At 38.7% G+C, this 12541-nt stretch overlaps 1 protein-coding gene across 3 annotated transcripts in view; it reads left to right on the forward strand.

The window, feature by feature from the left end:
• EPB41L3 (erythrocyte membrane protein band 4.1 like 3) overlaps positions 1 to 10258 on the forward strand; it is a 108565-nt gene extending 98307 nt beyond the window's left edge. For 2 of the 3 annotated variants that reach the window (XM_063130587.1, XM_063130586.1), the window contains 5 exons: positions 1037 to 1168; positions 1518 to 1616; positions 5031 to 5111; positions 5371 to 5487; positions 7809 to 10258. In XM_063130587.1, coding sequence (XP_062986657.1) covers positions 1037 to 1168; positions 1518 to 1616; positions 5031 to 5111; positions 5371 to 5481 — 423 coding nt within the window. In that variant the 3' untranslated portion in view covers positions 5482 to 5487; positions 7809 to 10258. Of the gene's footprint in view, positions 1 to 1033; positions 1169 to 1517; positions 1617 to 5030; positions 5112 to 5370; positions 5488 to 7808 lie in introns of all 3 variants that reach the window. The other variant, XM_063130585.1, reaches the window with a different exon arrangement.
• The last annotated feature ends 2283 nt before the right edge of the window (positions 10259 to 12541 follow it).

Genomic DNA, 12541 nt, shown 5'->3' on the forward strand with positions numbered 1-12541 from the left:
TATGCAGTTGCATGCAATGAGTGCTGTGTGTTCATGAGAGGAAATGCATGTGACATCATACACATGGTATACAAGCAGTTTTCCTACATGGATGTGTAGGTTCTGTTTAGGAAATGACACATGTGAAGCCACCTAAATTTCCTCTCTTGCATGGCAGCCTTAAGGCTTATTGCTAGTTCCATGTTGTTTAATATTTTTTGACTTCATGCATCATGCAGTTCACAAAAAGTAATGCATAGTGCGGAGGATCAGTGCTGAACAATGTTGGTATTGCAACAGATCTTACCAGAGCATACTGTTGTAGTGTGGTGTTCCATGGAAAGATCAGTATCTGATTCTTTATATTGGGCCTGTTCAGATGACACTTCAGGCTCTGTAGTTAGCGAAACTGTGGTTCTCTGGGGTTAGCACTAATCACAAGCCATGCTGTCACACACACAACACTAGACTCAATAACTTTGTTGCAGACAGTCCAGCTGTGCTTACTGAGTGAGCAGGGTTTAGCATAACACATTACACAAGACACCTTAAACCTTGCTGCTTAACCAAAAGCCTTAACCAGCAGGGTTTAAGGTATCTTCTGAACAGGCCCATTATCTAGCCAGTAAGCTTTTTACGTATGCTTTTCAAAACTCAGAAGAGTTCTCTCTACTCACAATATAGATTTCTCAGCACATTAATAGGAATTTCCTCTCTCAAATTGCCATGTATAAAAGTTTAACATGGTTTTGATCATATAAGAGCTATTTAAAGGAACATATGTGAGTACATGTACAATCAAATGAAAATTAAGCTAAAAAAAATCTCATAGCTGCCTACTGTCTAAAGGTGACTGTCAATAAATACAGTCCTGGTTTAGATACAAGAATTGCTCTAAAGTGCTCTTATTATATATGTATTTCTTTTTGTATAGTGGAGATATTTGTTTCTGTCATGTAGTAGCAGAGTACATTTTATTTTACATTTTATCTCTGCAATTACTAAAAATCCCAACAACTTTAATATATCATACAATTACCTTTTTTCATTGAAGCAGTCCCCAATTGTGAAGACCGAAACAATCAGTTTTGGCAGTGTTTCTTCAGGTGGGGAGAAGCTGGAAATTTCTATGAAGGAAGTGCCCGTTGTTCATACTGAGACAAAAACCATTACATATGAATCATCCGAGGTAAGAAATTACACAAAAGACTTGGACGGAATATAACATAGCCAGATGCTATGAGGGGAAAGAGACAGTCTACACTAAGAATAGCGTATCAAACATCAAGACTGCAGTGCACAAAATTACATTGAACGGAGACTAAGGAGCTACCAATATAATTTTGCTGAGAACACAATACATTTTTATTTGCTTCTCAGTACTGAACAAATTGCTACTCCCTCTGTGCTTGAGTACTCAAAGAATGTAGCCTTTTAAATCCTAGGTTTAAGCAGAATATTTCTCAGTTGTACATTAATATCTCCAAATCTTCAACATATTTTTCATTACATAGGGTTTGCTTGTCTGTTTTCCTTAGGCGGATCCTGGTGCTGACTCAGAACCAGGAGTTCTGATGAGTGCACAGACCATTACATCTGAAACGACCAGTACTACAACTACTACACATATCACTAAGGTAAGTCTCCGAAATCTGTTTTTCAAGTACAGGTTTGACTTGTACAAAATGTTTTAAAACATTTAAATCTGAGATGGGGAAACAGGCTGTGCAATCCCATGGTGCCTGGGTGGGGGTGGGGGTCCCAGAGACCATAGAATATTTCGGATTCCCCCTCCCACATGCAGGTGCTACAGGAAGCACTGCGACAGCTGCTTTTCGAGGTCACAAATACAACCTGGGACAACTTCATGGAGTTCGGAAAGAGGGTGTTACGGAGGGCAGGGAAAGGAGAAGCCAGGATCCTATGGCCTGTTTATCACTCCTCCCCACCCACTGCCAGTAAGGAAATTAGGCAGTCTCAGAGCCCATCTACCTGCCTTTTTTTCTTTTTCTTTTTTGAGGAGGAGGAAGAATGGGCGGTAAAGTCAGCTTTGTTTTCCTCCTGCCCTGCCTCCCTCATGCTGGCAGGGCATAGGATAGACTGAGGAATCCAATCTTGGATTCCTCCTTCTATGAAGAGCACAATCTATAGTATTGGGCTCTAAAGCACTTTTCTCCATTCCCAAGCCTCACTTAGGCAGGTAAATAGAACACATTTCTTTCTTTATTTGTAAATAAAACAATTTATTTAATGCCTTTTAGCCCTAAAAAGGGCCCCAAGGGCAGTTTACAATAATTAAAATCTTGTTACAACTAAAACTGCAAAGCATTAAAGGAAACTTATCTGCAAAAAGCAAAATTAAAACTAAAACTTTGAAGGAATAAAACTGTCTCAGTTATCTGCCTATAAGACAAGGGGGGCAAATAATTTCCCTTGGGAGGAAGTTCCACAATTGGGCATCAGCACTGAAAAGGCTGTCTCATGTCCCCATTAGCCAAACCTTTTTTTGTGGCAGAACATAGAGCAGAGCCTCTAAACATAGCCACAATTTTTGGGCAGGTATATAACAGGAAAGGTAGTCCCTCAAATATCTTTGGCCATTTATTATGCAGTAGTTGTCTGGAATTGTTGAGCATCAAGCAGGAAGCAAAAACTGTGTATATAGCTGGCTCCTGGAAATTCAGTTGGCTACTAAGCCAAGCCAGAATTTGTGAATTTATGCAAGCAGGTGTGAAAACCAGGCAGAGGACCTCAGGTAGTAATTCTACTTCAGAAATATGGAAGAGGCAGACCGTTGCTAAGTGTTTGATTCTGAGTGGAGATATATCAACTCGCTGATAGACCCTGCTTCTAAAACCTTCAAAGATTAGGACTTTCAGTAATGTGAAATTGGAGAAGCCTCTACCAAAATCAATCACACTTATATTAAGAATTAGACTGGAAAATAACAAAGTAGAGTTAGTTTCATTCTTTCGCTTGAACTCTTTTATAATTTACTATAATAAGAAACAATATGTTTAGTATTTAAACTTCCTTCCCAATAACTCAGAGCAATCCCAATCAATCTTGAAGCCAGCAAGGAAAATCCATTTTGAGAAAGCAGGCCTTTCCCCGCTGTTAATTAAGCATTTTTAACTCCTTTCTCCTTGTGAGGTCAGCTTGTTCTCCTGGACTCGAAGGAGACTGTCTTATCATTTTCTCAGAGGAACAACTTTTGTTTTGACTCTAGCCCAGCCATCAGAAACTTTCCAAAGTCCTTGCTGCTTCCAGCCTCAGAGGCATGTTATGAAAACAGACAAGGCAAAGAGTAAAAACACTCCCTTTAATTCCTCTTGGCATGTTTCCAGTTCATTGGCTATTGGGTGGTATAGAAATGTAATAAATAATAAATTAATCCACTCAACGTTTGCTGCTTAAGCCAATGAGACTGTCATTCATAGTTGGGTCCCAAAGTGGGGACATGACAGTTATTGTGAACTTGCAAATTCATCATTTCCATACAGCTTATGGGAGTAAAGCCATCCAAATTGTGGCCATCACTACAACTTGTGGTAGTGAATTCCATTCTATAATTTATCTATGTACACAGACAACACAACATGGAACAACTGAGAAATCAAAGTAGAGTATCTCAAAAAGGTTATGCAGTAAAATGTCTGGAAAAAGGACTGAATTACAGCAGAAAGGAAAGGATAATTTTTGAATTAAATTAAACAGAACCTGAAGCCAAGTCACCCCCCAACTAGTAAGAATCACTTCACTTCTTTCTGGTCTAAACTGCTATACTGTACTGAGAGAAACAGAAGATAGCAATATTTTCATGAAACACTCAATATAACTCAGTCCCTCCCCCAAAGTTCAGTAATTAGAACTCATTGTAAAATGTGCCCTAGGATTAGAAGGTGGACCTGTTACTCAACCACACTCCCTCCTTCTCCTGCTCATAATGAACATTTAGATAAACCCAACAAATGTCTTTGCAGGACACACAGGCAGAGGACCTCAGGCAGAGGACCTGCCATTTATCCCAGGGCGGACTTGAGGTCATCCCTGCAGGTCAAAATGATGCACAGCTGATCCCGGGATGAACCAGGGACAGCCACTCAGTTCTCCCATGGTATCTGTGACTGCTTTTGTCCTGTTTTTGCTCTGGTCTCAGGACAATCTCAAGGTCCGCTGGTGGTGTGGCTCTCCCTCCCAGGGTCCTCCCTCTTCTCCACGAGTAGTGGGACTCACAAAACGGGCAAGGAGCTGTATGGGGAGAGTCTGTGGGCATCGGGGGTGAGGGAGAGAGAATTTTCACCATGTTTGTGATTTCTCTCAGCTCCTTCCTGCACGGAGTTTGGTGTGTGTGTGTTTTAAAAAAAAATCGTACCTTCGCGCAGGATCATGCCTGTGCTGTTGCGTAAATGTCTCCGCTTGTAAAAAAAAAACCGGTGTCCCGGAACTTCCCTCCTTTACTTCTGGGAAAACTTGCTGGCGTGTGGTGCCTGAGGGACGGTCCCAGAAGCGCAAAACCCTGCGATCATCCCTTCCCACTCCCGGAAAGCCTCCAGGTGTAGATTAGGCCAAATTTATATTTCCAAAATATAAGTTGCTAACATAGCCTCATTCTGGAGTGGCTTTGGTTCTGTTGGCTTCTGTGGAAAGGCCACTTTGCCTTGAGAAACAACAGAACTGGACTGAAGTGGCCTGATTCTGTTCAGGCTTTGCCTGAATCTGATACATGTCCCAAATCCTCTCCCTGATGCTTTTTAAAGTTTGAAGTAAATTGCTACCATAATCTCTGCCTGTGCGAGGACATAACACAATCTGATCTTAAACAGATTTGTTTACTGAATTCAGTTCACCTCGCAGTAAGTTTTACTTATTTTGTGTATCAATATTCTATTTATACAGTTTGTAGAAGAATGTGTTTTATAGTTGATGTCAAACACTTCGAAGCATTTGACATATCCTTCTTTCAGCAAAGCACTGATCAGGAATTCTCCCTTCCTTGACAAAAAAATATATGCTTTTACTTAAGGCCTATATCTGTTCTTTTCCTTTAGACAGTAAAAGGAGGCATATCAGAAACAAGAATTGAAAAGCGAATAGTCATCACAGGGGATGCAGACATTGACCATGATCAGGTATGATTAATAAGCTGCTAAAACTATCCCTAAGTTAGTTTTCTGTTTTTTTAACTGTAAATCTAAAATGCAGTCTAAGTACAGGCATGCCTTTAAAATAAATTGGATTATTTAGATCAAATACAAAATTCCTGTTTTGTATCACTTTTCCTCATTTGCAAATTGTGTAATTTATCATGACTCTCTCTTCACCTTGCTACTGATCATGCATGTTCCACCTCCTTCTTGTTTTTGCCCTTCTGTGGTTTCCTTGGGCTAGGCGCTGGCTCAGGCAATTAAAGAGGCCAAAGAGCAGCACCCTGACATGTCAGTGACCAAAGTAGTGGTACATAAAGAGACAGAAATCACACCAGAAGATGGGGAGGATTGACCACAGGTAAGAGGATGAGATTTTTCCCAGGCACTCATGGGCTGGCATGTGACAAAAAACATTTCTTCTTTCATAGTTCATCTCTAACCCTTTCTATTTATGCTCGCTGGCATTTGCGCTGCATTTTGAGAGAACATTGATTCTGAAATTTACCTTAAGTTTATACTGAAATTTAACTTAAGTTTACTTTACCTTAAATTTTCCCCTTTTTTGTTAATGCCAGTGAGAGAAATAGAAGAAACCCATTTGCTTATGTCTGCTTGCAAGTTGCAATGCATTTTCCATGATCCAGTATGCTGCCCTTATAATTTCCAAACCTGAAGACTGCTTACGCATATGGCTTGTGGGGGAAGGGAAGCATTTTCTTTCATTGTAAAATATTTTGTCTGAAAAAACTTACAAGTATAATGGCTGCATATAATGAGCAGTAATATTTTAGGTTTTAGTGCAAGGTTGTTCAGATATGGCTGACATCTCTTTTAAATGGTATCTTTTTCTCTGTTTACTAAGCAATAAGTGCTGATGTGGATGTCCTTGTTTCCTTTTTTACGTGGCTGATTTGTTTTTGATAATTGCATTGTTTCTTGAAGGGAGACAATATATATATTTTTCTTGTCTGCTGCAATTCAGTAAAGGCATGCTGACAAATTCTGGCTAAACTGGCATCTTGATGATAATGCAGTAATTGTATGCATGTGCTAGAATATGTTGTGCATACTAACATGCTGTGCAAGAATTCTTATATCATCTGTAGGTTGCTTTGAATGTCATGTGCAAAAAAGAGAAAAAATATGGTTTTTCTGCTTTGTTAGCGTAATCTTAATTCCAAGATATACATATTTCTAAATATTGATATAAATCATGTTACAATATGGAAGATTGGGATTCTGGAATGGTTGTGGCCTTATTGATAAGTCTGCCGATTGGGTACAATAAAAAAAAAGAAGGGACAAAGGAGATGACTTCTGAAGCGGGAGGCAGGGCCTGTAAATAAGTCCTGGACAAATAAAGCATTTCATTCATGGGTCCATTAAGCAAAACATTTAGGAACTATGTGAATAAATAATTTTCAATCCTACACATACAGCCATTGTTTCAAGGCTTTAGATAAATAAGTTACTATCTTATACTGAATCAAGCCATTGGTCCACCTGGCCCAGTAATGCCTATTCGGATTGGCTGTAGCTCTTCTGATGTCTCAAGCAGGATCTTTCCAGTCCACCTACTTGAGGTCCTTTAACTAGAAATGCCAGAGATAGAGCTCCATCACACCAGTGTTTTATCGCACTCTCGTCATGCCTGGTTTGTGGTTTTGCAACACAGTACTCACATGACGGCATTGCTGTCCTGCACGCATCTCGCCTCTTCTCCTCCCTTTTCCGTCTTATTTTGAAGCAGGGAAAGTCTAGTTTATTTCCCCCATATGGGATTAAAGCAGCCTTCCATCCCTGTGTATTGCCATCCTTGTGTGTTTTTTCTTTTGACGGGGGCGTGTGCTTTGAATGTGTGCTTGCTGACGAAAGAGGTGGTTAGGACAGTTCCTCCTCCAGCACACCGTGTTGAATGCACTGAGCTGGTCAAACGGGCTTTTGCTGCTCCGACCCCGCCCTCCTTGCTGCCTTGCCTGCAGAAACGGCACCCAGCCAATTAAACGTTGAATCGGTAAAATGCTAGACAACAAAGCCAGAGTGAGGGTAGGGAAGCTTCCACATATATCACCTGACAAGAACCAATGAAGTGGAGAGTGAAGGAGAAGGGGCGGGGTGGGGGGAGCACAATAACGGGAGAGCAAACAAGTGAAAAGAGAGTCCCCCGGTATAGCTACAATTGTGAAAGAGACTAGCACTTGCCACACTAAAGAAACAGAGATCAAAATTGAGGGTGCATACCAGGGGGAAAAAAGGTGTGATGGAGTTCATAGAATCTGGAATCTTTTGCATGTGAAGTATATGTTTTAATACATAGGGACTCCCATTTAAATTATATTAGAAACCATTATTTGATTATCCCTGTTTATTGTGAGTTCAAATTTATGTATCTGTTTAGTGTTCTCCAGCTCACACTGACTTTTGATCTACTGTCATTATCAAAGGCTCAAATCATTAAGAAACCATTACTGATATAATTTGATTTTTCATTAGAAACAATATACAGGGCTGAGACAAACATGTACATTATTGGAATCCCACTAACGGCTTTGAATTAGCCCTGCGCTAAATAATTAATTGTACTGGGGATAGCTGTAATACTTTTTGTGACACATAAAAGTCATTTTATCTTCTATTTTAAATCATTTCTAGAATTTAACTAAACTCTCTCTACTGCAGGAATAATGTAGCTTTCTTACGAATTCAGTCATGTACACCATTGGGAATACCAGAGCCTACATGGAGTCTTGGTTCTAACCCAGCAGGCTTGCATCTCTCCAGAGAAATTTTCAATGTGGAAGAATCTATCTTGATTGCTCCTAAGGACACTGGCAGAAATATCGTCCCATTTACAGCAATCTGAATCAACATTAGTAACCCAATACTTGCATGAAGCAAAGAACAAATTACGAAGAAGCAGCATTTTAATTTTCCTAAACTGAGTTTCCATCTATACCTGCACGTTCATCAATAATATAAAACAGTGATCTCATGCTACACATAAAATAGTTCATGCCTTCACAGTTATTGAAAGTCTCAACTACAGTTTCTTAGGTGGCAAAACTTTTGTTTAGGGTAAATGAAGATTACCCTAAAATGCTATAAGCTGTATAGGTACTGTGTATAATGTTTTATCACATTAGATGTGCCAATAACACACTTTACTCAGTAAACAACTTGAATCATATTTGTTTTCATCTGGTTTTATTACTCTTGTCCAATAAACAATGGTGATTCTCTAATCTTATCTAAATGCTTACAAAATGTGCTTTGTTTACCTGATTTGAGACCTTTAATAGAAAATAATGATTTTAGCATTGTTCAAAGTTGAAAGTTAGAAATCCTGCAGTCGCCCTTCATGAGTCCACATCCTATAAATTACGTTGTGATTATTTTAAATAAAATGTGTGTTTTCCTTAGCATTTCAGAAATAGTCTGAAATAGTGGTATTTTTAAATTGATTTCCCTTTTGTTCTTTTTCCCCCACAAGTCTGGTCAGAATTTCCTATCTAGGTCAGAGTTAAGCCTTAAACTGTACAAAACACCTACTAAACATTCTTTGGCATTGGTTATCACATCCATTTTAAGAGGTACTGTCTTCATTACACCGTCAGTCACATCACAACACATGGTGAATGTATGTTTCTGCATAGTGAAATAAAAGTGGTAAATGCACCAAAATTTGTATTGGTCTATGTCTAAGAAAAATGTTTTCTGTATTCAAACATCAGTATCATTTGTATAATATCAAAGTCACTTTAATGTTCATAAGAAAGATGTTCTTCCAATTAGACATAATATGGTGTTTAGGCAGGTACAAGTAGAAGAGCAGGGGGACTGAAGAAATATTGTATAAACAGTTGCTCCTCCTATACAATTGTGTACATACAACAGGTACCCTCTAATTTCTTCTGCATTATATAGCTGTTTAATGTGTTTCACATAAGCTAAATAAAGAATATGATCAACTGACTATTTTTAGTATTAGCCTGAAGAAAAATTACTTTTGTATTTTGCATTCTAAATCATGAGAGAACTGTTTCAACAAATAATCTGGGCACAATCCAACCAAAGTTAGGCACTTCTAAATTCTATTCCAGTGGAGGAATTAAAGCATGTGTTTTGTTCTCTCCCCTTGAAATTAGTGAGATTTAAAAGTACTTAATTTAGGCTGGGTCATGCCCTTTGCTATTTTGATTTAATTGCTCATTCCATTCACTCATAATATTTTGTAGAAGAAAAAAATGTAATAAAGTGCATTTTATAGGCTTTTGAAATAAAAGACCATCTATAAAGCTGTTTTTGCTAGTAAAGCCCAAGTATATACACAATTTCCAATTGAACTGAGTGGCAGGAGCTTCCGTGAAGCAAGAGTGACTGTTTAGAGTAGATTGAAAGGAATATTTTTAAAGAGTATATATCAGGATAAATGATCTATAGAGAATCTATATAAAAGTAAGTCCCCTGATGTAGCAGTTCTCTGCAAGTGTGAAACTGCAGGCCCAGTTCAGATGCTCACTGTCCCTGCAAGTGATTACCTGGAATGCATGAAGGCTGCTAGTATGAATAAGCATCTCTATCTAGAAACTAAATGTGTAGCAGTCACAATTTGTATGATCACAGTGACTTGTGAAAGGGCCAGAGATTATCAGAATCATGGATGCTGCATGTCTGACCCCAGGTAGAGCTGTTGGTTTATAAAACTAGCATGCCCACGTAATCCAAACAAGATTGGAAACCTGCCACTGGTCCCTATTCACTTTCACAGGTCAAGCTGGGGTTGTTGACCATCTCAGGCTATATATGCTGGAGAAAGCTCCACACATGCATCTCCCATATTCATTGGAGCTCCTGAAAAGCTTTGGATTGGGCTGAAGATGGTGTTTTGTCTTTTCGACTCTCTTCTTGGGACCATTTCTCATACTAACAATACATGTTTTGATAAGTGACTCCCATGGACAGTGTCCAATAGTGCCCCCACACTTGCGAGACCTACCACTAGCACAGTGAGAACTTAGCAATTACCAAACCAAAATGCTCTTTTCCAGAAGGGTGTGAATGAGTAGAGCTCATAGAAGGGAGCCTCACTGAGCAGTCCTGTTCTGGAAACTTGTTTTCCAGAGGGTTTTTTTTTTTTTAAAGAATAGCTAATTTCCCATTGTGCAAGTTCTGGATCCTACGAGTGCAATGGAACCAGCAAATGTGGAGCAGCAGGATTGGATACTGCCCCATATCTGTAAAGGCCATTCAGGAATAGTTACTACAATTTAGCTAGCTCAGTGAATGACACTTGCAAGAAATTGCTCCCAGAATTTCTCAATATAGGCTTGCCTAACTCTGTATAAAGCTGCAATTTGAAACACTTACTAGAAAGTAAAAGCCATTGAACACAATGGGATTTACTTCTGAATAAATTTGCAGAGAACTATGTTGTCAGTTTCTTATTCTAATTATTCCTGTAAGCTGGTGCACCTTCTAGTCCTACTAATGCAGATATTAGGATGTAGTGTTTCTATTCATTATTCAAAGAGCTCTCTTGCTGCTATATGTAGGAAGCAGCTCTCATCCAATCACTTAATTTCTATCTTGTTGAAGACTTTCTATTAGCACAGAGTATGTTCCTTCCAGCACAACCATCATCTTCTGTTACTTAATGAACACATGAATGTTCATTATTTCTGTCAAGCTTTAGATATTCCACTTTTCATCCTCCTCAAATTGTGCTGTTTTGAAATAGAGTATCCAAGTATATCACTCCCTTCTATCCCTGTGAATGCCAAAACCAGCTTTTTATTTGTACCGGTGGCAGCTACAGATGGGACGGGTGTGCCATGTTTCTCAGAGGACTACACTCCAGGTTCTTGTTAAGACATCAAGCACTTAAAAACAAATTCTGAAACTACGTTACTATTCCATCCTGGCAATATTTTCTTTCTCAGCTAAAAATCAAGTACTTGGTTATCAGTTCAATTTGATACTTACCTGTGAAAAGCTTATATCCCTATCAACAGGTATTTCATTCATGTATAAGAAAACTAGGTAACTTTGACCACAAAGCTAAGTTTCAAAGTTGCTACTAAAATGTGGGAAACATTGTTTTGAAGTGGCTAGAAAGGTGGATTCTCAAAACCAGTTCAAAAAAGCATCTCAGACATCAGTTTCTTACAGACAATCAGTAAATCATAGCTCATATGATAAGGTTACAGCTGTAGTAGCCATCAAGCAATAGCATTGATGTTATGAAGCATGGCATCAGAATCCACTCTAAGGCTGCAATCCTAAACACACAAAACAGGAAGCATCAGAAGTGAGTAAATGAGCATAGGATTGTGCTGCACGACTTACGGGATAGATAGAACCTCCTGTCCAAGGTTACTCCTATGTTGCCTACATTTTAGCATGGCATATCAAACTAAGAATGCTATTAAAAGCTAACACATTGTTTTATAAAATTTGTCTATTTAGAATGGGTGCTCACAACTACAATAAGAATGAAGTGCACAAATGATGGCTTGATGCTAGTGAACTTTGTCTGATGGTACCTCCTGGGAAATAAATGTTGCTTTTTGATTGTTTTGGGGGTTGACTGCCTAATTCTGTGCCAGATTAAATAAAAAGCTCTTGCCTGTTTCTAACAGCTGCCTTTTGTCTCAGTCTTTACTTGTTTATTATTTATTTATTTATTTATTTATTTATTTATTTATATAGCACCATCAATGTACATGGTGCTGTACAAAGTAAAACAGTAAATAGCAAGACCCTGCCGCATAGGCTTACATTCTAATAGAACCATAATAAAACAATAAGGAGGGGAAGAGAAAGCAAACAGGCACAGGGTAGGGTAAACAGGCACTGGGTAGGGTAAAACTAACAGTATAAAGTCAGAACAAAGTGTGTTTGTTGGTCTTCATCCAGCTCTTAGGCATGTAGTGATCCATACATATTAAATATAGCAAGAGAAGCTTTGTTCAAAGGCATCATTCTTACATGCAACTATATAGAAACAAATCCTCTAAAACAAGAATAATTATTTCAGAAAATGAAGCATTGTGGTCTTTTGGTTCTGCCTCGTTAAGATAAAAGATCATATTGCAAAGTTTAGCTGGAGAGTTGTGGAGTTAGTACGTGTGCCAGCAAATAAATACAGCAAAGGTACAAGAATAGATGTAGTGGACAAGTTCCAGAAGCCTATATAAAAAGTACTACTTCTTTATGAGGAGAAACAATTGTCTGATTCCCCACCCTTTGCAACAATTCCTCATACAATTTTTACATAGAGAGGGTGGGGGAGCTAGCAGCTGAGAAGGCTACTAGGAGAAGGGAAGAGCTAAAATACAGCACGTGGCCCTTTGAATCCCAAACCTACATGTCCTTCTGCCATTATGAAAGTAATTTTTATCCCTAGGAACCAT

The sequence above is a fragment of the Elgaria multicarinata genome, chromosome 7 (assembly GCF_023053635.1).
Source record: "Elgaria multicarinata webbii isolate HBS135686 ecotype San Diego chromosome 7, rElgMul1.1.pri, whole genome shotgun sequence".
In the NCBI taxonomy this organism is placed as follows: Eukaryota; Metazoa; Chordata; class Lepidosauria; order Squamata; family Anguidae; genus Elgaria; species Elgaria multicarinata.